The following is a 26,067-nucleotide window of genomic DNA, read 5'->3' as shown; positions in this document are numbered from 1 at the left end:
GGGGCTCAGGGCTGCGCCAGCCCTGCACAGTCGCAATGGAGCGATTTTCAGCTTCATTCACCTCACAATACTTGGAACTGCCTTTTCACACACCCCCAGATTAATTTGTCAAGCTGAGACTCTGGAGGTTTTGTATTTTCTATTTATCTGCCACGTTCCCTTCTAGGGTTGCAGAGGGGAACGGGGACATTAGTGGAGACCCCCACGCTGCCACTGCTTTTGTCACGCTGTTCAACAGCTAACCCCAATATCGTTTTGCTTTCAGTAAAAAGCATTTCAAAAACCTCCTCAATCCATTTCTGCAGAGCTGATGTTCCGAGGGCTGAGGCTGGCGACTTCTTCTTTTCCTTTCCAAGAGCACCTCTGATTTGCGATGTGCAGCCCCGTCCTCCCAGCCTCGCTTGGTGCTGCTGGGAGGGGAGGAGGAGTGAGAGGGGAGGGGGGCTCTCCGAGGGGAGGAGGTACAACTTTAGAAGTCTCCATAGTCTTTTCCTTTCAGGAAACACATCCTGTTAATGTTTGACTGCCGTGGCAGTGGCTCTGTTTGTTGCAGTCGACTACGCCCTGAGGCTCACCAAAAACAGCCACAAAAACAGCCATTTCCTCTTCGTGGAGAGCTGGGGGGGCCTTTTCCTCACAGCAGTGGCTGTTCCCCGGCCCCTGCACTCGCAGCTCGGATCTTCGGAGAGGGACACGGCAGAGCAAACTCCTCGACACGCTCCAAACTTGCAGAGCTCGTTTGGGATGACAGCATTCACCTCCAGCTCGGCTCGGCTTTGAGAGAATGACATTTGTCACAGTTTGCAGGATATTCTGAAGTTTGCACGCAAAAAAAAGGCTTTCGGAGTGGCGCTGGTTGACTTGGAGGAGCCGGCACTTGGCGAGCATCTCTGTCCCTGCCCCGGCAGCAGCTCAGGCTCTCCTGCCTCGAGACTGGATTCTTTCTGGATTCGCCTCGCCTCACAAGGAATGGACCTCCCTGTCATCCAGTTCATCACAGGACTGGCATTACTTATCAAAGTGCAAGAAGGTGGATAAGCCAAAGCTGGGAAGGACCTAAAAAAGCTTCTTCGTGTTCTTATTTTATGGAATTCTCCTACCTACCTCGCAAAATTCTTACTTCCTTGATCAGAAACACCTCTGGAGTTGACTTTGAGAATGAACGGTGATGTCCTCTAGCCATTCGTAACATCCTAGTGAAGCTGCCTCTGTATCAAGTCCAAGTCCAATGTGCTGCAGCTGATTGAGACCTCGTGTCTTCTGCAAATAGAGACTGGCAGCGAGCTGACAGTCAGATATGACTGTCCAGAAACTGGTAGCCACAGCTGTGTTGGTAGCTCTGGTCTCACTTATTCTTAACAACGCGGCTGCCTTTACTCCCAACTGGGTGTACCAGACGCTGGAGGACGGGCGTAAGCGCAGCGTGGGGCTGTGGAAGATGTGCTGGCTGGCAGACAGGAGCAGAGGAGGTGCAAGCACGAGTGCCAGGCACGGGCAAGGGGAGGAGCGCGAGTGTGAAGCCCTGGGCTGGGGTTCAGAGTCAGCCGGGTTCCAGGAGTCACGTAGTACCGTCAAACGTAAGTTCAATCCCTTGTCTTCTCTGCCTACGCTGGTTGTGATTGATACCGTGTATGTGGTCCCCAGGAGACTTATAGCCTAGCAGAGCATCCTGAAATCATTGTTAACCACCTGATTCTAAACATCTCTTAACATTCATCTTAGAATCATTATGTCCACCAGTGATGAACTCTTCCTCCTCCCACCATAAAAGCAGTACTCTGCATTGCGCTGCCTGGTTTATATAGCATGTGGAACAATGCACTTGAAGAAATGATCTGTGCAATGTACGCTTCAAGATCAGACACGCATGCTCGCTCTTCCCTCTATAAGCATATCCCCTCCTGCTCAATACATATTCCTGCTATAAGCATATCCCCTCCTGCTCAATACATTAAGCCCCAACCACAGTTGCTCTGAATACTGTAAAATTCAAAAAGAAACAAAGAAAGTATTCAGATGTCATGCTAAGTTATTTCTCCTTTTATTTACTTTTGTTGGAAGTGCCAGGAGAAGACAGAAATAGTTTTGGTAAAAACATGTAAAATTGAGATAGGCCTTAATGCATACAACTATCCTTGGTGAAAAAAAAAACACAATTAGTATACTACTTGGGGAACATGAAAATCATGTGGTAAATTTCTCATTTTGCAAATTCAGACTCATAGGATCTGAAGAATGCACGTAGCTTAAACTAAGCTACTTAAAATAATGAGATAAGATGAAACCCCTAAGCCAATGCTGAGAATCTTAAAGCTGACTAACGAAAAAGTGCCCCTTAAAACATTCATAATGTGAACGGTGCGGCCCTGTCCTCATTGAGAAACCAGAGCAGGGCTGTGCTGGGAATACCTGCGGCCACCTGGGACACCAGGGCTGTGACCACAAGCCCTGGGGACAGGTTTGCTCCCAGCCCCGGCTGCCGGGCTGGGGACAGCGGTACCCCTGGGCTGTCCTGGTTTGAAATATGGAGAAAGAGCAAATGCTCTGCTCCTCCTCCAAGTCTCTTCTATCCCTCTGGAGACAACACCATAGAAATATGCGAGGAATTTCTTTTCAAATTTCCATATAATGTTTCCCAACAAAATTGTGCAGCAGCATTTTTTGCACATTTGCTAATATGAAAACTGCATAAATCACAAACAGAAAAACTCTGAACAGTTATAAAGCCCTAAACCTTTCAATTCTTTTTAAATTGATATAACTTTTGTAATGATAAATAATTACAAAAATGATTAGACTGTTGAAAAACTTCCTTGATATGTATCTGCAACTTCATCACTGGAATCACTACCCTGATTAATATCTATAAGCCATGTTCTAACTTCAAAAACACACATACCATTCGTGAAATTTAAACGTATATGGTCTATATTCAATGGCTAAAATGAGCTCCTGCACATTGAATTTGGCTCCCGCACCATTTTAAACACACCAACTTGTATTTCTTGCTGTGCACAGGTCAGGAGAGGGGTGGTGCTATAGAAACTGGCACAGAGGTAGCTGTTCCACAGCAGAATTGTATGGGCAGCAATTTCTTACATCAAACAGAAGCAAAATGTGATAAAAATTTCAAAGTAATAATTATAGCATGATCAATTCCCCAGAAAAATTCTCTAACAGACACTCTTAAAAATTCTAATTTAAAGGAGGACATTGAAGCCAAATGACTCAGGTTATATAGGTACAAAGCATCCATTTGCTATTTAACATGGGAGTAAATAGTAGGCAAAAGGCCAATTTTGAATCTTTATGAAGCATTTAAAGGACAATCTCAGCTCTTCAGCTGTGTCATGACAAACTAAGGAGGAAACAAATTTGTTGCACATATTTTTAAGATAAATATGTTTCCACAGATGGTACACATAGTCGATATGAGCCTGATTCTGCATCCATGCTTTTGTCATTTTAAATCATTTATCTAATAAGAAAACATGTTATTTTAGTACTATGTATGCCAATCCTCATCTGTCAGTTGTAGATAAATCACAAGTGTGTGTGTATGTACACACATATGTATAAAAAATAACTTTCTGAACAAAGAAATTCCTTCCTCACTGGTAAGAGTTAACATGTATTATTTTGGCTGCCATTTCTAGAACAATAAATAGAAAATATGTTCTTCCTATAGCAATGCAAAAAAGGCCACAATCTCAATCATATAAAAAAAATATCTGTATTCACACACACATATTTGGGGACAAGTTGTTTATCTCAGAGTTCAACGGAAAAACTGTAAAACCTTTGAGAATTTGCTTTTCCATACATTGATGAGTTCTGTACAAGCACTATGTAAATAACAGCCAACTCCATGTATCACTCACTGGCAGAGGGAAGCACATTCCTAGAACCTATTTTTCACTGACTTTCACTGCCTGCTCTTTCTCCCATTGAAAACATCAGCCAAGCATCTTTTCAGGGGACACAATAAAGGTCAAGTGTTTGTTTGTTTGGTTTTTTCCCCTCATCACCTACACAGTTCACACAAAATGATTTGCAAGAAAAATTATGGAAGTTGCTCATTATATCAAGACTTGCATGTGCTTAAACTAAAAATAAACTACAGCAAACTGAAACAAATAATTATTGATGTTTCGCATATTTGGGGCAAAAGTCATAGTAAATGATCTTTCTAAAGATCATGCAGGGAACGAACAGAAAAAGTCAGCGTGATGGAGCATGTCTGCCAAAAGCCTCTCTGGAAATACAAAATCAAATTCCATACCAAATACCTCTCCGATCCAATTCCCCAGTAACAGGACATCTGTGTGAATTATTTCGCCATAACACAAACCACCGGAGCAAGAGGAAAACTAAGGCATTTTGCATTCAAATCCTATGATGCAAACACTGCATCAAGGATAGTAAAGTGCCAGTGAAGGAATGCTGGTATAAATACCGAGTGACATAAAAGGGGAGATCACAGATGCTGCAGCAAAGGGACACCATGAGAAAAAAAAAGATTAGAAATAGGGGGAAAAAAATCCAGGGACAGGAGTAAATTATATTAAAGAAATATACAGAAATGAAGCATCTTCATGTGAACTAATTCAATAAGGCGCAACACAAAAAATGTGGATGACTTTGGTCCCAGGGGAAAGCACCTCAACTCTGCTCTTCAAGCTCAAGCCTCACTGCTCCTGGAAGGGGGAGATCTCGGGCCCTCCTGTTTGTCTTTATCCACTTCTTGCTTTTCCTCCTCACTGTGCAGTCCTGCACCCTTCTTTCACCCGTCTGTGAGGCTAAAAAGCTTCTGTGAGACGCTTCAATTGATTAACATCAAGAAAATACCCAGGTTGGAGTGGAAGGCTGCGGGGAGGGGAAGAGATGGGGTGGGTTCTTGTGTGGTTATTTTTCTGTCAGATTAAGTGGTGGTATCAGGAGTCCAACAAGTCCTGCTTCTAGCACAGGCTGAGAGATGCAAGTTTGATGATGGGTGAAGCAGCTCACTTTTAGTGGCAGCAAATTATCAGATCTGAAATCTTTGCTTATGTTGAGAATCGGAGCCAAGTTATGAGGGTGCCAGTCAGAGTTTTTCCAACATGGACAAACCACTAGACAACACAAAGGTAAAGGCTTCCCTGGGAACTCAGATGGCACTTCCCCTCTTCAAAAGGCTTTAAGGCAACCTTGCCAGGTCGCCTGACTCTCCCGTCATCTGAGCGAGGCAAAGAAATTTGCCAAAGGTGACGGAGATGCAGTTTCAGAGCTGCTGCAAAATTGTGGAAGATTATGCTCTTGTCTGCATCTCTTAACCCTTCAACAGACCACATGTAGCAGAAGGATACACTTAGTAAGATCTTGGGTAGGACAGCGTGTCTTGATTACTCAGTACTCAGCTTTGTGCCCACTTAATGCATGAGCAGAGCAGCAGACTGAGCAATGCGGCATCACGCAGGGACTCACAAGGTACCTCCAGCAGCAAGGACACGTCACTATCCCACCAGTGATGCCCTCTCAGAACAAACCAGACCTGCTCAAAGCCACCGTCACCCACACCTCGGCCCAGCACCAGGCCAGCAATACTGTGTTGCACTGTGTGAACACACCAGATCACTTGGAATCAGCTTAGATATTTTTAACCACGCTGCACAGGACAAATATGCCCTTAAGCCCTATGGTGCTACAAGGCTATCTCTGGGTGGACAGATGGAGCTGATTTATTCATTAGCCGAGGTCACAGTCTGTCCCTTTTTGTCTAAAGAACATTATGAACAATGTGGAAATGCAGGAATAGGGAGGGGTTTAAAAAGATAGAAAAAACTTGCCGAGTTCTTCAGCGCTCCAGAAGATATAAGGAAAATCCCAGCAGTGGGAAGCGTATGTCAATTACAGATGCTCAGGGTGAGATAGCGCTCGTTAATTGTCGTTCTTACAAGGACATATAAGCAGTGCCAGGGGGAGGCACAGTATCATGAGCAACTACGTGACTGACATAGGGACCAAATATAAACACCTGTCCAGGCTAAATGTATGATTTATGCAAACACACGTACACTGAGCTACAGTGGTGAAGGCAGGACGCTGCTCGGTGGGAAGGAGGAGTTTGCAGGGGCAACGGTTTCCCTGAGTGCCCACATCTGCTGTATTTACACAAATTTCCAGTGTCCACAAATATCTCTGAAATTTGGCTGGCTGGAAGCCAGGCTGAGCCAAGCAGCTAAGCACATTATAGACACATCACTTTTTCAATAGATACAGATCAAGAAAGGAGGCCCATGGCTTTTGGGTGAGACAGGAACTACCACCAGGTTACAAAAAGCCCCAAACCTTATTGTGTACCTGGCTGTAAACAGCTCGGGCTGTTCCACAGAGGTGGAGGCAGCGCAGACAGATGGCAACTCGGGCTTGTGATTCCCCCCTAACATCTGCAATACGATCGATATTTGAATAAGTAAAATCACTAATTTAATGGTAGAGACCAATATGCAGTCTCTCTGGAGGTGAATTGTGAGATGTCTGGTTCTTCAAATTAGAGGGAATGCTCATTTTAGTGTGGGTTTTACTATTTCACTTATTTTGGAAAAGTTCAAGGATATTAGGATTCAGGACAGGAAAATGAATGTAATACACCTTTCAATATAGCACCTTCACATGCGTTGCACAGAAATATTATCAGATAAATCAATGTTGGATTACTCTCACTATCAAGACTAAATTAAAGCATTAAGAGTGAAAATGGCTATGGAGCTTTTGAAAATTTTAGATTAAATGCCTTTATTACAGCCACAGATTACCCTACCAATATTTCTAAAGAGGCAAACCATAACATGCAGACAACCAATATCTAAGACCTGCTAACAACATCCTCATATAGAAAGAGTACAAACTGACAAAGAAGAACTGGATTCAGATCTATTTCACTTTTAAGAAAGTAGTATATATTCACGCAATCAAAATATATGTGTATCAAAGAGGCAGTACTTTAATTAAGCCTCCCCACAGCCCCACTTACATAGCCATGCAAAGGTGTTCTTTGGATACTGCCAGCATTTAAGTCTGTTTCACAAATACCATTGAAGTGTCTCAATATATTTCCTAATTCATACTCCAAAAAAACAGCTCAAGAGGTTAACAACATAAATACCACAAATTTAAATCAACAGAAGAAATTAAATGTCCGAAGACTTCATAAATAGAGCACAAGTTTGGGAGGTGTAGCATGATGCTGACTGTTAATAAATAATCACACTGATTCTGTGTATTGTCCTTACTATCTCTTAACTATTTTAACAGTAAACACTGAATCTCCTACATCTATGTTGTAAAACGAAGCATAGTTGTACTTTGCATTTCCATAGTGCTCCAAATATTCAAGGCAGAGCCTCAGCTGATTTCCATGCCAGCTGCAGAGACTGTTTCTGCACATCAGACCTTTGCTGACAACGCTGACATCCAAAACAAGAACACACAGTTGTCAAAAGTTAGGCTAAAGTAGGCTTCTTTAGAATTATAAAGAAGGGTTTCTCCTAAAATTATTTATTCATATAGAATTCAGTTCTCCAGGTTGGAACTCAATGTCATTAACAGTTAGCAAGACAGAAGTCAAATGCAGAGCCAGTCTGAATGGCACCACTTCAGGTTTTTGCAAAGCACTGTATTTCATGTATTGAATAAACCAGAGCTCCCATGAAAAAACAGTATAAGCCCATTTAGGCAGAAGTTTACTATTCTGGCTTTTCCTTAAGTTTGGATGCTTGGCTTTGCACTTCGGAAGTCCCTATGATGTGGATTTTTAAAATTACTCCAAAGGGCTGAAAAAGTAGAGCTTTGCTATACAAGACCGTGTACTAAGCCCAACCTAGATCATGGGCAGGCTTCACTCTTGAGGTTAATGCACAGGCATAACTGTTCCTTCATTTCCAAATGGCTTAATAACTGGGGCAGGAATGAGAAGTGGAGCTCAGCGGAGCGAGGGCAGAACAAACTGTGCTCCCAAGCGGCTGGTGCCACGGTGGCTGCCGAACACGTGCAAAGACTGTCGTGAGTGTTGCGGCATATCCACTGCTCGGCAACAGCAGAGCCACGATATGAGGAACACGCCTGGCACTGCTGGGCTTTCGGAAGACTTAGTTGTTAGCTATGGTTCTGTTCTGCCAGGACACAGTACGATTTATCAGACGACTGACTGAAGAGAATATTAAAAGAACAGCAGGAGATACATCCCTTATCTCAAGGTAACACTTCAGCAAAATGTCAAGTTCCAGAGGAAAACCATATACTCAGAATCTCTTGATTACATTACAGAAAATCTAATTACTGACCTAGTTAGATTAAATTTTGACAGCAGAATATGATCTCAGCTTGCAGACACCAGCCCAAAAGGATAAAGTCTAGCAAAGTTATAAGCAACCGAAAACAGGTTCTTACAAGAATAAGTGAAGCAACTTAAGCATAAGAAGCATTAACAGCTCTATCTGTATTTATTTAGAAATCTTTTTTTCAGAAACGCAACCATTTACCCTCTCTAGAATTAAGTCACGTATGAACATTAAGCATTTATGAAGACAATCAGGTACATCTCAGAATGTATACCAAATAATTCACTGAATAAGTAATCAATAAGTAAACCCAAGAACCAGAAAAAGAGCACAGATAGAATAATTTTTAAAAAAATTCCTTTTGTCGCAATCATAGCAACCATTGACTTCCTCTTATAAAGTCCATCTTTTTATACTGACAGAAAAAAAAAGGTTAACAACTGAGTAATGTTTAAAAAGCAAGTAAATGATGAGAAGGTATTATACTCAGAACTCTCGCTGGTTGGAATAATTTTTAAAATCGATCCCTAAAAGGATAACACTTGGTTCAAAGAAAACTGAAATTAAACACAACTAAAGCAGCTGGTTAACACTAAACGAGGAAGGAAAATTCCTCAGGAAATTTAAAGTATGGATAAACTCATAAATGAAATCAACTTAGCAGCAGCCTAAGGGGGTACTATCCTTCAGCTAAGTATAATCAATCCCTACCAATCTAATTACAAAGTTTAAATGCCATTTTTCAGATGTAGCACATTTGGCATGGTAACCGCATGCTCACAGCTCCTGCAGCTCCGATGACCGGCAGGAAATTGTGCAGCAGGGTGACATGTTCACAGCCACTGCTGCTCCTATAGAGTAACTGTGCGCTCACTACACCCTTCCCAGGGCTGGTAATGTTCTAAATTACATAAGCTGGATTTAAGTTTCCACTAAAAGTTTTCTTCACCAAAAGCTGTATTTCTCGGGGGAAGTGTTAGACAAATATTAAAATACTTTGGGCTGTTTAGTTTCTTTCACACACACATTATGCTTTAATCAGTCAAAAGCTTGAATTTCCACCTATGATTGTTTTTTCCCTGTATGCAGACAGAAAAGGGAAAGAAAACCTCATATTTTAAGCAATTAGCATAATCTGATTTTTCAATGAGATCATTCTTCCTCATTATGCCAAAACACTGCAAATTACCCTCTAATGTTACTAACCTTCTTCTGGCAAAGCACCAATAGTCCAGGGGCTATCATGGAACATCACAAAACAGAACTGCTGCTTTTGAATAATAAAATCAAATCAACATTACTAATCCAGATGGGTACATCTGGTCTAGGAAGTGAGCAACACAATAAGGAATTTGAATTGGTCTCATCCCTGGAGTTTGGGTTTTGACCCTTGACTGATCACTGTTTTAAACAAAGCCAAATTCATTAGCCAGTACCCCCAGCTGTACAAGAGACCCAGATGGATACCCTGTTGGTGAATTAACTACTACTCAGAGTAAATCAGGACTGAGATGGGCTTCCAGAAAGAAAATGTCAAGGAGACTGCTATTTGATCTTGCTGAACAATGGTCACTTAAAGCAGTTTTGGAGCCATTCAGTTTCTGCCCCTTTCTGATGCTTAACAGGCAGGTCAAGGAAGGGGGTGTATAAAGCTGTACTCTCTGTTGCCCTCTCTCTTTCACCCATGTCAGACACGCACAAAGGGATAAACACCTTCTGCGGTGCCAGGTCTGTTCTGCTGGAAGCATCAACATCCACCTCTACCTGCAGGAAACCCCTTTCACAGTAAAGCTTCAGGACACTGGTGACATTACCAGTAATGAGTTTGTAATGGCCACAGAAAGTTACAATGGCATCATGGCTTTGTAAACAAAGCAGAAATGTTTGAAATGGTTGACATATAACCCTAAATTCATACTAATTATAAAGCCTATAGAAAACACATCAGAATGGACTGAAGCTGGCTACTGAGAAATTTCTGGTTTATGTATTATTTAAAATAGCAACAGGCAGAGTAAAAGAGCACAAAGGTAAACAATCAATTTCACAGCTCTTAGAAAAACAATATTGCAGCCAATTTTATTAGCTATGAGAAATATTTATTCCTGGATTGAGCAGTCATTCAAGCAGGAAAAGAGCTTTGTGGCCTGGCCTTCCTCAATGGGATTTACATCTTCAGCATCTTTGGGTACAGGCTCTAAACAAATGCTTTGAAGTTGCACAATTCTGTGTTTCCATCAGAGTTGTCCGTTGGTTGTCCTCAGTAACAGGAGGCCAGTGCTGCTTCCCACAACTTCCACCTTCTGGGGAGGCAAGTTTGCTGCTGCAGAAGCTCAGCTTAGGGTTGTGTATGTACAAAATGGAATTACCATGTGCTGAGCTGACAACGCGCAAGGCTACGATGGCTACGAGTAAGAAAAAATCATCTGCAGAGTGGCACTTTCAGGCTGAAAACAATTAACAAGCTCCACTGCAAGGAGAATGGAGTTGGTAAGAGTTACACATTATTAAGTTTGACTGTTTTGCCCTCTGAGGAAGAGGAATCATTAGAATTCAAGAACAAAACCAAAAGATGACAGATCATACATTAAATCTGCCAGAATAAAACAACAATATCTAATACAAAATACAGAAGGGTTGTTAGTACTTTATTCCACAAAACTAACTGTCTTCACATTTAATGAAATCCTACCAGCTGCTTCCTCCCTATTCTACCTGTCATCCTGTTGCAGTTCCAACCTGGACCATGTATGACCTTCTTTTTGGTTTAAAGAAGCAACTATGCAAAATATCTGTTGGATTTCTACATCTCTCTGAACAACATGGTGTATTAGGTGAATAAGCATCCCTAAGCCTGCAGTTCTTACAAACAGCAGTAAAAATCATCAGCGTTACACATCCAATGCTACTGCACTCTCCAAGTGCAAGAGAGGACAGCGATCATAGAACCATTATTTAAAGACTAAATAATTAAAAATTATGTCAGAATTCAACTGAGTCACAGTCATAAACTTAACTGGTTTTAGTATGTTAGATATAATATCATCTATGGCAAAGCCAATAGAATTTATAATACAGTTAAGTGTTTAAAAGAAGTCATGAATAACAGTAAAGGCAAAAAATTGGCGTTTGTTTCTATGTCAAGGGGTAGTGTGTCTTTCTGGGATAAGCTTCAGACATTTAGAGCGTATGTAATAACAGAGCATTTTTTTGTTTTAAAGTTCATGCATACTATATACAGAGAAGGCAACAGAATTCAGTGTGGCTGTAAACCAACTATTCACATAAGTCCATTTAAGTGGAAAAACAGAAGAACACTCCAAATGCTCAAAGTCTTACTGATATTTACACAGGTCAGACATCTGACTCTGTTATTAGCCAACATGCTTCATGACCTGTAATCATTCAAAAGAAAAACCAAAAATACATAGCATGTTATCTTCCTAACATTTTATTCAATGTGAAAAAGTTTAATGGACTATGGTTCTTAACTAACTCTTTCAGATATAATACTATATTTTATTAAATTTTAATTAAAGCATGAGTTGTTACTTAGAATACTGAAACCTAAAATGACCTGTGAGGGGAAAATAAAGGGTAAACCCATTTTTATGACTCACAAAAGTGGACCAGGCTCGATGATTATCACGATGAACTTTACTTTCTTGTTTTCTGCATTTCCTAGCAGTCTCCTTGGAAGATCAGGAATCAAATTCTGGTGGTCAGTGCACTCATTAAACTTATAACCAGTTAAGTCATTTTTGAAAATCTGGTGAATATTCATGTCCAGAGCCTTTCTAACATATGCCAACTTAAACACTGAGCTGCTTCTATTTCAGAGTAGTAATGACATATTAGCAAGAGATGTTGAACTGTCACAATAATATTTACAAATCCCACCTTTTGCTAGAGAGGAAGGAAAAAGATGAAAACAGGACATCCATCAGGTTAACAGGAAAAGCAGGAAAAAAGCCTGACTAAAACTACCCACCTTTGCAATGAATATATTCCATTCAGTATCCAGCTGGAGACACATTTTAATCAGGTTTCTACCCAAGACTGCAGACATCTATGTCTGTAATAATTTCTGTATTTGTTCTTTATATTTAATATAGAATCATAGAATATTTCGAGTTAGAAGGGACCCACAGGGATCATCGAGTCCTGCTCCTTGCAGTACTACCTAAAACTAAATGGTATAACTAACAGCATCCTTCAGACACCCCTTGGGCTCTGACAGGCTTGATGCCACGACCTGGCGAGCCTGGTCCACCGACCAGCCACCGTCTCAGTGACAAACCTCTTCCTAACGTCCAATCTGAACTTCCCCTGACGCAGCTTCATTCCATTTCCTCGTGTCCAGAAGGTTGCTGTGAGAGACCATATCAGAAGCTTTCCTAAAATCCAGACATACCAGATCTACTGTCTTTCTCTTGGTCAACTAGATGGCCGACCTTGTCATAAGGGGAAATTAAGTTGGTTAACCCAGACTTTCCCCTCATTAACCCATGCTGGCTATGACCAATGACTGCTTTGTCTCTCAAGTGTTTTTCAGTAACTCCCAGAATAATTTTCTACATAATTTGACCAGGCTCCAGGGTGAGACTGACAGGCCTGTGATTACCAGGGTCTTCTTTCTTTTTACCCTTCTTAAAAATTGAGACAACATTTGCCAGCTTCCAGTCAACTGGGACATCTCCAGACTCTCCTACGCCATTGAAAATTAATGGAGAGAGGTCCCATGATTACATCAGCCAGCTCTTGCAGTACCCCAGGATTAATCTTATCAGACCCCATAGATTTATGCACATCCACTGGAGCAGCAAGACTCAAATTTTCTCCCTGCAGTGGCAAACAGCTTCCCTGTAGTCCTCCCATGTTGTTTGGCCTTGCTTCCAGTGTCTGTACACCTTCCTTTTCTGTCTGAGTTCTAGAAGATCCCTGCTCAGCCAAGCCAGCCTTCTGCCCTGCTTGCTTGACTCCCAACACTTTGGAATTGCCTGTCCCCGCACTCTTAAGAGACAGCACTTAGGAACCAACCAGCATTCATGGACTCCTACAACTTCAAAAGCAGATTCCCAGGAGACCTTACAAACCAGCGCCTGCAGCAGCCCCAAGTCTGCTCTCCCCATATCCAGGGTCAAAGTTTTGCTGGCAGTTTTTCTCCTATCGCCAACGATTTGGAAATCAGAGCAAGGGACTGCTGGAACTAGGAATAGTGTTTGAGAATCATTTTCTGTGGACTAACACATTTCACATACCTGCTCAGCCAGGATTTTCTTTTTCCCAGTTTTATACCATTTTAACCTTTTGCTTGCTTCTTATGTTTCTCTAGTGCAGTTTGACATGATGCGTGCTTGTAACCTCATTGCCACCGTTGCCCTGACTGCTGGCCAGCTCATCTTCGTCCTGGGCCTGATGGAGCTGCCCATCATCTCTCAGGATACCCAGTGGTGGGAGGAAGCCATAGCTGCCGTGTTCCAGCTTGCCAGTAAGTCCACTTCTTTTACTGATGGAAAAATACCTAGTCTCTATTAAATCCAGGTGGAAAGTAGTTTCTTGCTTTATAAGGCTTTCAAGTGACAAAGAAGAGCAAAAAGGCCTAAATGTAAAAGTAAGCTCATTGTCTCTTAGAAGCTCTCCCCATGAGATTCTGCAGTACATGAATAGAAGCTTTTATCTTGGATGTATCAGAATGAGTCTTCTGCCAACCAAGAAAAACAAGCCTTTATTATTTCCTATGAAACCAGGAAGGCAAACATGAAAGAAATAAACTGGATGCAATGCAATCCCACAATTTTGCAGGACAAAATATGCCAAAGAAACTGTTTGAAAGCAGAATGGCCAAGAAAATTTTTGAAGTTTTACTGAAACATGACCATGAGTTGGATTTTGATAGACAGATACATCTGCAATCTAGCGAAGAAAGCTGAAGTCAATTCATAACGTTGACTGCTATAAATAAAATTCCTACAGTAATTCTCACGGGCACAGACTGTGTACAGAAATGACTGAGGAAAGGAGGAAATGGTTTTATCACAATTCCTTATTGACAGCAGTGGCAACAAACTGTAAACATTTTGAATAATACCTTTCTTTACTACATAAGTCACTCAGTATTCATTACACCACGAGTCCAATCCTATAAAATATCCATGCATGAAACTGTCATTAATGGAGTGTAACATTCAGGCTGTTTACAAGATCAGATTAAAAATATATCACTATTATTAATGTAAACAACAGGATATAATAAAGTAAGATCATTTGATTTTAAATTTTAATTTCAACTTTTAAAACTCAATAGTTAGAACGGTATAAACTTGCTGAGACCTCAGGTTTACAGTGCTGCAAGATCAGAATTTAGCCTAGGTCATTTAAATACAGTCATCACAGCAATAAACATCCACTAAGGATGATGAACCTGAAATGCAAACAAGAGGAGGAGACTGCAGAGGTTCTGTAACTCTCAAAGCATCTGATCCAGCTTCCAGGTGCAGTGAGACCCTCAAGCATCAGTCAGTGTTACCAAGAGATGGATATACATCCCTGCTATATCAAGACTTCCCTACAGCTTCTCACATACACCGTGGTCTTTATAACTCCAGATAGTTCTCCCTGATCATCAGTATGACGCCTGCTTTACTCTCACTCCTATCCTCCCCAAAATTCAGCATGTCTGTTTTTCCCAGAGCGGAAATGCATTCTGGCCCTGTTTGGATGTGTTTTTCATTGACAAACAGCACAGTGGACAGCCGTGGGCCTTTTCTTCTATCAAGGCTGCTAATTTTAGAATGGGCTTCTTTTTTTTTTTTTTTTCCTGTGCTGGAGTCTGTTTTAAACACAGTCAGAGAGAGACTGAAGGGCGCCAGGATATCCCGGCACAGGAGAAGGAAATGCCTGCTATTACCTGTTATGCAAGCTGAACCTTGAAATCCCCAGTGCTGGGAGGGGAGAGGGGAGGAAAGCCAGAGTCACAACGATTAACAAAACACTAATGAGAATGGCTGAAGAAGCTGTTAAATCAAGGAGTTCATCTGCTTGCCTGTGTTCAAAAGGCGTGAAGAGATGGGTCTGGCAGCTCGTGACAGTTACACAGACAGACATTGCGCTACACAAATCAAAGATCTCCCATCTGCAGAAATAGTGCAACGGCTTTGGTGGCGATCCCTGCCCCTTGCAGTTCGGCCACACACTCCTTCACCATCATCAGATGGTTTTCTGCCTTGGAGTCAGTAACATGACATTCATTTTACATCTTGTCTTAATGAAATCTTTATGTTTAAACTAATTCCTTCCTGATATCCATAACAACCGGCTGAAGCCTTCTGGAATGTAAGCTTTTGAAAACAGAGGAGTCATCATATCTGCCATTATCCCAATATAAAACAGACTTCTTGGAGACCTCCCTAGTTTTCCAGGACAGCGGTACATCAACTGCCGACAGCCTGGGAAATGAAGGGTCTGCACTCACAGGACAGGCAGTTCGGAGAACAGTTTGCACTGACAAAAGAGGCTGTTCCCTCTTTCACAGAACCCAACATGTGCTCTGTAATCCTGAGCCACTCAGACTGCCCACAAAAATCAGCCCCATCCACCAAATTCCCTGGACTGGCCCCGGTGGCAGCATTTTATACATTATGGCTGAAATGTCTTTTATATCAGCCAAAATACACGTGCAAACTGTGTGCAAGTTCAGCATTTCTGCTGCTCTGATGACAGATTGCTGCTACATCTAGAGACCAAGATTTCTTTATTGAAGGGGAGGAAAACAGCTGCCTCGTACCCCATAAGCCACAGGTAATGCTCAGCCTCTGAGCCTCCTCTCCAACATGGCAACTTCTCATCTGTTTGCAAAGTAAAGTAGCAACATTAGGCAAAAAAAAAAATCAGAACAGTGGATACAAAGCTTGTATTTCAAAGCACTTTGTACACACAAAACAGCCTGTAAGAAATCACTGTGAAGCTCTCACCTACTTCATTTAAGGGTTAAAGCCAAGGTACTTTAGGCCGGACAGATCATTTGTGTGAGAAGAACAAACAATATTTAAGTATGTACATGCTTAGATCTTATTAATTATTTAAGTATTAGCTGGGTAATTTATTTTTATTACACTTTCAAATATGTTACTGAAAACACAAGCACCCACCCTCCTGATTTTTTCATTTTCAAAACCTAAATGATGTGGAGAATTGTTCTGCAATTCCTCATCCTGTCAGTCATTTCAGAAAAAAAATCTCTTGAATCGTGTCCCCTCTAATTCCAGCTTCTGTTTGATCTCTAACTTTCATCCTTGAATACGCCGACAAGTGCTGAAGAGAACCACAATGGTCATCAGTAGAATGAAATCTAATATTATGGGGCAAGGTTTGAGTATATGGCTCAGAATCAAAGTCAACCCACAATTTTCTTATTTTTAGTCAAGAGTTTACCCACCGCAATATTATGTGCGGGTTTCACTACAGTTTCCCGAGGTCTGAACAAAAGTCCTTTTCGTTTTAGAAAACTAAGTGTACTGAGTATTATCTTCCAAACCCCATCCCAAGTTCAGATCAACCATCTCTGATCCCACTAGAGCCTGCGATGACTCCAGGCCCTGCTGCTCTTTCACTTCTGCCACCTGCGCAAGCATTTGACAGCCATTCAAAAAGGATGAACCTCTGACAGAAAATAAAGCCCCAGGAAACAAAGAGGAAGGAAAGAAGAGAGGAAACAGCATCGCTCCTGGGACAGCAACGGGATTCACACAGCTCCAAAGCTCCGCAACCCCACACCTCCCCGTTAACAGGAAAACGAGCTGTTTGCTTTGGAAAAGGCATGTGGTGAAAATGGAACCAGCACTGTACGTGGAATTTTGTGTCAACGCTCAGAAATTTCCCTCTAGAGGGTTTTGGAGGTTCTGGTTTTTTCCAAGGAACTCTTACAAACTCAAGCATGCTGAATAGAGGATGAATAACAGAGCTGACAGAAGAGCAGTTGGAAAGGGAAACCCATACTAAGAGGACAAGGAATAAAGAGCACTCCTAACATTCTGTGATTAAACTACTACAAGTAGTAACCTGCCAGACAGGATCAGACCTTAAGGGACTCCAGCCAAGTCTCCAATCTCGTACAATGGTGATTATCACGGACTTCAGAGTGAAACATTAGAAACATAACTAGGGAAATCCAGGATAACATATCCCTTACATTAGATCTCATCCTCGTTTCTCAAAGTCCAAGACTGGAATAAACTTGAATCATAGCAATTAATATTCTTGCCAATCCATTTTCAGCATTAAATAATTTAAACCCAGAATATCCTGAAGATTAAAAAGTTTTGTGTTCCTACTGAGATTGTCATTTACAGCCAAATAAATTACAATCTCACCTCTCTCTCAAATGTCAAGCATTGCATTCCAGCTTTTCCTAGCATGTTTTTCTGCTGACAGTGTATTTCACTCCAGACCCCTAATGCATCACAGGAAACCTGAGTTCACATGTACTCTCATTTCTGTGCTGTTAAACCTAAATGAAAAAACTGTTAGACCATGTACCTTCATTCTTCTGTCTGGGCACTGCAACTTCAGATTGGGTGACATCCAGAAAATCTTAATGCAGAACAGACTAGCAAAGCAGCCATTGGAAAATATAACTGAAGATATTAACGATAGCAACGTGATCCTGATTTCTGTATTACTTCCTTCCACCGTTTTCCTTCATGACACCCTCAAGACAGATCTGTTCTAAGATGAAATCTGTGGAGCTGTAAACCTAATACTTCCTGAAAAGGAAGCAAATAAGTGAGACACTGCAAGTAACCTAAAAATAATAACAAAAAGAGAGAACTTGACTGCTTGATTAGTGCTAAAAGTTTTCATTATTTCTCAATTTTATTTCACCTCAGTGTCAAACTTGCACATTCTGTATGCGGACTGCGAACCTCAAAATAAAATGATCTTATTTTCACACGCTTGCAAAATGAAACGCATTTGCAAAGATCTTAAAATATGGAAGCCTATCCCACTTATTTTGACTGGAATGGTTCATGTGAGCAGCTGAACTGGCGAACTGGGAAGGGCAGGAGCTCCCAACAAGTGTGTTGAACTCTTCAACCGGTAAAACTGCGGCAGGGGGAAGATCTGCATATATTCTTCATGTCTACATACTGATGAGTAGCAGCAATTTGTTGTAGCACCTCAATGTCAAGGGCATGTATTCTGATCAGAAATACTGTAACAAATATATTGCCAGATAAATATAATTCAGATACGCAAGTATAAGAGATGTGTTTTATGACTGACATAGTCTTAGAAATAACACAGCGATTCGGAAAAAAAGTGTGTGAAAAGTTCTTCATCACATATTCACTTTATTGCTTATGAACATGGATATTGTATATATATATGGAGATATCTCCTAAAAATATAAGTTTCAAACTGACTTGCCTAGCTAGATCCACTGTTACACAAACCTGACCCTTTGATGCATCAGGAGACAGAGAGAGCACTTGGAAAAGGAAGCAGGTGACCACTGCAGCTGCCAGGAGGGCCACTTGTCAGTGGCTGCTGTTCTCTGAACAAGGTGGTTTTGGTCAGGCTGACAAGAGCTCTTACCTGTGTCTGATATGAAGTTTACTGCAATAAAAAGCAGCGCTTTCACTGACTCCAGCCGCCTCTGAATCCGAGGTGCCAAGCAATGTTTGCAGTTGACTTTCAGCAGTCTGCACATTTATCCTTATTTAAACAGCTGCCCAACAGGAATTATGCCTAATTCATAGGGAATGCTTTACAAGCTTCAGTTCACCATTTCTAAGGAAACCTCCAAAAGGTAACCAAGAAAAGCAAGTTCACTGTCAGACTTAAACTTGTAAAACAGTGCTCTGTACCTCCCTTTGAAAGTTTCCAGCTAACATAAAGCAGAATACACTGCCTGACACTGACTAAATCTCCCAACCTTATCAGGTTAAAGACAAAGAGGGACTGACAAAGAACACAACAAGTGGAAAGTCATTGTAATTCAGTGGTGAAAGGTGAAGGACAAGAGGGTCTCACTGCACCCAAGCAGCTTTGCTACTCATAACTTGTTTAATTCTAAGAGATGCTACGTTCTACCAAAATACTTGAAAGGAAATTTTTATTGTACTCAACAACATACAGCTGAAGACTCAAAGGCCATTAAGGTCTTGGTGGCATTATAAACCACAGCAAGGACACTTCTCCAGCTTTCAGCCTGGTACGACAACCCAGAGCCCACAACTATTGCAGAAGCTCCACATTTGCCTTGCACTGTAACAACCTTCTTGTGCCAAGCTGACACAGGAAAATGTGTTAATTGATTAATCATTTACACAAGCCCTATAGCAATCACACTTTGGGAAGCTATGTCACTTTGATACATAGAGTTGAGCTCCTACAAGCAGCTTGTTCAGGCTTGTGGCTCTTTGCAGCTGTAGCATTCCCTGTAAATGTTTAAGGGGTCCGCAGAGAAGGGGGGTGAAAAATTCCGCCTCCCTGTTCGCAGTTTTGCTGCACAGGCGTGGGTTGTGAATTCAGAACAACCGTCTGGCTGCTGTATTTTCTTTCTCCCTCTTCCTGGCACAGCAAAAGTAATCCTATAGGACAAGCTGTGAAGAGGAGGATTATAACTCCCAATATAGACTTTCAGCTGACTCAGAAAAAACATAATGTAGATTTCTTCAACTGTACTATCAATGTACTAATAGAAAGGAGGGATGTAAATTCAGGGGTGTCTGATAAAAACAAAGCAAAGCCTATCACAGAAGTGAAAAAAATAACTATGAGAGTTCTTTTAAAATGCTAAAAATCTGCAGTTGGCTTGCAGCCAGCTACAGGCAAACAGGAAATTCAGTATACAGATCTGAAATGTAAGTTCAAAAAGTAACATTCTCCCAACCCACCCCCACTCACACAGTCAATACTGTCCCAACCAAAAGTCTTCCTAGTGAATTCATTATCTGTTTCCTTCCCCAACGGAAAAGCCCCCCATCCAGCCTTGTTTTGCTACGGATGGGAAAGAACTAGAGATAAACAGCAGCTCTATGGGAAAATAAAAGTACTTCAAGTAATCGCATCAGGATTTTTAGTAAAGATGCAGCCTCTGTGCAGACTTCAGACAAGACACAATAAATGATCTGAAATGAATTGATGCACATAATGAAATTAATTCAGGGAAATTCAACCATGCACCTAAAAGTCTTGTCATCACTACAAAACAGAAATGAAACGAACGAAAACAGACGAAAATGTTTAATATTTTCATAACTAAACTTAAATAAATATTTCCCATCTGCAGTCCTCCTTAAACTGTATTATAAATCAAGATAACAAGAAGGCTGATGGCAAGTACAGCAATTTTCTGGTTATTTTTAGAAGAGTTACCTATGGGAAATAGGCTGGGAAGTCAACTGTCTCCCTCCAGGTATTTTATTGGAATACTGAAACTAAATTAAGACATTGTTGGTCGATGTTACAAATATCTATCTAAAAAGTGAAAAGTCACCACAGTCAGTTTTAGTCATGGAGACAGAAGCTAATCTTAATTTAAGGTTGATTTTTATAAGTGTACTTCTAAGTGTTCTGAATACAGAGCCAAATTCTGCATTGGTACATTTACGTTAACAACTGAGTTATACCCACATTACACAACCATCACTGTGGGCAGAATTCCATCACTAATTTTCCTACACTAAATTCTCACAGAAGTGATACGCTAATTGAATATTTAACAACATTCAAAGGCAACAAATTAAAATGTTGTCAAAGATTTCCTAATGCTAATAACATTCACAGTATTCATAGAGAAGGCAGTAAGAAAAGCAGGAGATACCAATATCATGGAAACACCCTGCTTTAGCTATGATAGTAAAAGAAAAAACACATTAGTCAAACTTCAGTTTCATTCTCTTTCCCTACAAAAACTGAGTAGTATTGCATCAGTACATTAGGGTTTGCAACCAAATGGCACGTAGATAATTACTGGCAAGGTTTCATCCAAACTGGGAAGACAGCGCTCCTCACATCCATCCATGCAGCAGCGGAATTAAAAAAAAATAATAATAAAAAATAAAAAGATAAAAATCTACTTTCCCTATGCAAGAGGAGTCACTGAAGGAGCAGGGCCAGGCTGGCACAAAGAAGTGAACTGAATGTGTTTGTCTGGTCATTTAGAGAACGGACTTGCTGCTAAATGTTCCATCTCAGTTCTTGGCTGCTGTACAACGAGACCACTCTCAAGGCAAGGAAAACACAAGTAGCACACTGGAACACTTTGCTTCAAAAAGTCTAATTTTGATGAAGTTATTACAGACAAAGTCTCTCCAAGTAAACTTCGGGGGTTTTCACACAACATCATCTTTACAAAAGCAGTGTTCATCAAAATTTAATTATCATCCGATGCAAACTCAGTCTTTTTGGATCAATACGATTTCTTCACCCTTTGATCTTGATATCCTACATTTATAAATCAACCACCAGGTCATGCTAATATGAAATAAGAATTCTCAAAAATAACGTTAACGGTGACGTTTTTATTCTGAAGCTCTCGTACATAGGCAGAACTGGGAAACTAATTGTGGAAACTCTACAGTAACAGCTTCCAACTCTCCCACTTCTGTCATGTTTTTCTCTCTTCTTAAATGTCAGTTCCTGTCTAGCCTGCAGCAAAGTATTCTAAACAGATGCTACATTTTGCACTCAAGAGCCCCAGTGACTCACTGCTGTGATCTGCCAAGTCGGGGAGCTCTCAAACCCATTATCTCCCAGTCCCCCCTGCTCAGACACTGGCACAGACCCGCAAAAGGAGAGAAAGGCTCTTGCACAACCGGCTGCTCATCTGACCAGGGTTCAGGCAAAGGGCCTGCGAAGGGAAATGGTCTTGCTGGCATAAAGAGTTTTATTTTGGGAGCTGTAAGGAAGCCTTAGTACTTTTTCCCAGTGGATAATTTCTCCATCAGATGGAAGGGAGCTCATGAAGGTGGCCAGTCTAGCATGAAGATGTGTAGCTATTTCAGACAGTAATTTGCCATAAGCGATACATAAGAAAGAAAAAGCTAAGTAATTTAATTAAAAGCCAAGCATTTGGAAAAAAAGTTTAAATATTGAAAATATTCCTACAGCGTTGATTTACTTCCACTGTGCCATGAAGGAATGCGCATAGACACTGCTGCTTGCCTTGGCTTAAAAGAGCAAAGAATGGGGCAAAACTCATGCCCAGGGGAGTCCAGCTCTCACATACACCAAGAACCCTACAGGTTTTTCCCAGCGGGTTTGCACAAGCAGACCTGACTTTCAGTAAGGAAACTAGAAGTGCTAATCATCCATTACTTCTCTAAGGTAGAGGTAATGGTCAATACCTGTAAACCTGCAGTGGGAAAGCACCAGTCACAATTCAGTAACTGGAAATTAAGTTGCAAGATGAGACGCAGCATCATGGTTACTCTGTGTAACTGGTGTTCCCGAACCCAGCTCCCTCTGTCAAGAGAGCCTCAAAGAAATAATACAAGATAGTGTAAAGTAGACTGTTGTTAATATCTATAACTTCCCGTTAGAAGTACTTGTAAGCAGTAAATGGTACAAACAGCTTAGGTTCACAGTTCTTCCTGCTTAAGGTTTTATGATTTGCAACTCAGTTAAGTCAATCTGCTCCATGTGGCCACATCTCTCCCAGATGAAGTTTGTTCATTTACAACTAAGCTGAACGATTAAATAACTACAAGACTTGCTGACAAAAAAAAAATCATAATCAATTAATTGTTGTCCTTACAACTGACTCAACAGCCTAAAACCTATCCAGGGTATGTTAAGATTTTTTTCACAGCAAAGGCTACTGCAGAGTGGTGAAAGAGCAGGGAAGAGCTGCTCCTTCTCTAAGAACCTATTTCCTCCTCATGTATCCTTGGGAAGAGTTGCCTCCCTTCAGCCCCTGCCTGGTACACGTGGGACAGTGTGCTACTTCAGGAGGAGAAGGTGCAGCAAGCACCTGCATTAGAAACCACCTTCTAGGTAGACACAAGAGAGCCAAGGATGCAAGATAACTGAATTAATACTCATTCATCGCTTGTTTTATTAGGAGGGGGATTCAGCCTTCACATTGTTGACTCACAGAATAGTAAAAGTGCCATCCCCACTTAAGTAGTGATTGTGGGATTTTTTTTTCCTCCTTTTTTTATTTCATTTCTCTCCTCTACTTTTTTTATCTCTGTGTAATTTCTGTCTTTTCCATCTTCACTGCATTACTACTTCTCTTTTTAGAAAGAAACTCGATACAATGCATACTCAGGATGTGCTCTTTCATGGAAAACCAAGGCCCAGATGCAGGTGTGACACCACTTCAGAGCATTGCCATTTATCCACCTTTGCAAGCAGTGCAGCTAACTGAGAAAACAGCACGCAGCCACCGGGACTTGCTCTTGACTTGTCCTTGCCCATGGACTTAGGAAGATGGTATCCAGAAATCCTCTGGCTGCCTACGGGCCTTTGTTTATTCTAGTCTTCATTCATGAAGGGGACCTTTTGTCAATGATATTTCTTGTGTTATGGTGGTGGTTAAGGAAATGCGTAGGAGGACAAAGTGAAAACTTTTTTTGGTTAGTGAGGCATATTTGCCTCTTTCTATGTTCGTTTCAAACTAATCTCATATAAAAAATATTTTTCTTAAAAAGCTGAAAAGCAGTTTTATTTGAGAGCAAGGACAACAAGAGAGACCAATACAATAAACAGAAGGCAGAAAAGCAATTGTGTGCTTATCAACGCATTGCTCAGGTAAAGGGCAGTCTTAGTAACATAAAAAAGTAAGAGTCAAGAGATAGGGATTTGCCCTCAGTTCTAAAATGACCTCCTGCATGACTAGAAAAGCCACCACACCTCATCTCTGAAATAACATTGCTATTTATCAGTGGTGTCTACCAAAAAGAATGTGGAAAGTCCCATTTATTTCACCTTCCCTTTTTTAAAGCTTCTGCACATTTTAAAAATGATTTCTGTAAGATATTGAGCTACTCATCAACTTTGTCATTTGCAATAGTGGCCTGCCTTAAATAAACATTTTAAAATGTTAGAATAAGTGTACCATATTCTGAATTAAAGATTTTCAGTATCATTAATATAGCAGTCTTCTCTGTTGGCAATGGAAATGAGAAAGAGGGCACATGTGTAAGTGGGACAAGAGGATGGGGAAAAAAAAACCCCACACCATGAAGTACAGCTAAGTGGAGGATAAGAAACTGAAATCAGAGTGAACAGATTTAAACCTAACATTGAGACTCTGTTTCAGGCACCCAGTCTTCGCATACATCATCATGCCCAAATATGCCTTCAAGAGCATATAAGCACATAGTAATAGGGATGGAAAGGCTTTACAGACTCAGGATGCTGGCCTATGGCATCTTGCCACTACAGAAATTCAAGAGAATAACACAGTAAAAATAACTCTCACATTCTCCTTGCAGGTTTTGTTCTGGTTATCGGATTGGTGACTTTCTACCGCATCGGACCATACACCAACCTCTCTTGGTCTTGCTATCTGAACATTGGAGCCTGTCTTTTGGCCACGCTGGCAGCCGCCATTCTCATATGGAACATCCTGCACAGGCGTGAGGACTGCATGGCGCCCCGGGTCATCGTCATTAGCCGTACCCTGACCGCTCGGTTTCGCCGTGGCCTGGAAAACGACTACGTTGAGTCACCATGCTGAAAGAGCGGACTTGAAAGGGGAAAGACCTCCAAGGAGATCTGCCTTGGAGTTGTTTTCTATAAATATATGTTGTAATTTAAAACTAAGGGTTGAAAGACATCACAAAGCTCACTCTTGTGGGCAGAGGCCCTCAATTATTATTTGGATGGGCTCCATCTATATACATATGTATAAAACACATAATTTTATATATATTATATTGCCCTCTCCCTTTGCTGTATAGCACAGAATGTTGGATTGTCAGAATCCTGACAGAGCATCAAAGCTGCATGTCAGCAGGGTCAGCTGTAGCAGACACAGTGTATGCAATGGGACTGCAGAAAAGAGGCAACTAAATGTTTTCTCTGTTTGCATAGTGTTATCGTGCTCCCTAATAATAATAATAATAATAATATAAAAAGCTATAGGAGACCAGTGACAATAGCTTTGGAGTTAACAGGCAATCTGAGAAAGCAGAAAACTCACTATAGAATAAGTGATTATTTTAACAGCTGTTTAAATTTCATGAAGCTTTAGTCCTTCCATCCACCTCTCTTCAAGGAACTTCTCATTAGCTACAACACCTGCTCCCCAGCCCAGCCAGTAAAAAACACCCTAATTGTAAAGTAAGGGAAAGCAGAAGAATTAAGTTGTGTTTTTTCAGACACTTCTTTTGTATCCTGAGACAAAGGTTCAGGTTTATGCTATACATAAACAGACATGCCATTCAAAAAAGAGAAGGGTACGCAGCTAGAACAGGTCATACATGTTGCAGAAAAATCTACTACAGTGTTAAATGAGGGCAAATATCTACAGAAGAAAGTTACCTGGACTCCCTAATAATCAGAGATAATATTAACTTACATTATTGGAAATTATTAAGAATGATCTTTCAGATTCATTTTCCTCCCAGCTTGCTTATCATTTGCTGTGACACTTTCAGATTAGAGTGCTGGCAGGACACCCAGCGCTGCCCAGCAATGCTCAGAGGCACATAACAGTGAATATTGAAGAGTATAACTGCCACTCAAGCACCCAAATTGGAGAATGAGACATATATACAGGACTTAGGCACGA

The 26,067-nt window shown here is 41.0% G+C and overlaps 2 protein-coding genes across 2 annotated transcripts in view; one reads left to right on the top strand and one right to left on the bottom strand.

Moving 5' to 3' along the window:
• IFT140 (intraflagellar transport 140) overlaps positions 1-26,067 on the bottom strand; it is a gene marked incomplete at its 5' end in the record, with an annotated part of 64,672 nt that overhangs the window by 16,450 nt on the left and 22,155 nt on the right. The gene's annotated exons all lie outside the window — the stretch shown is intronic.
• On the top strand, positions 1,298-25,011 carry TMEM204 (transmembrane protein 204; the record flags this gene model as incomplete). Its single annotated transcript, XM_080353623.1, has 3 exons — positions 1,298-1,577; positions 13,654-13,809; positions 24,767-25,011. 3 exons carry the CDS (start codon positions 1,298-1,300, stop codon positions 25,009-25,011), a joined length of 681 nt encoding a protein of 226 aa, XP_080209749.1.

This window comes from Nesoenas mayeri (genome assembly GCF_963082525.1).
Source record: "Nesoenas mayeri genome assembly, chromosome: 15".
Taxonomy (NCBI): Eukaryota; Metazoa; Chordata; class Aves; order Columbiformes; family Columbidae; genus Nesoenas; species Nesoenas mayeri.
This window is presented reverse-complemented; position numbering and strand designations above follow the sequence as displayed.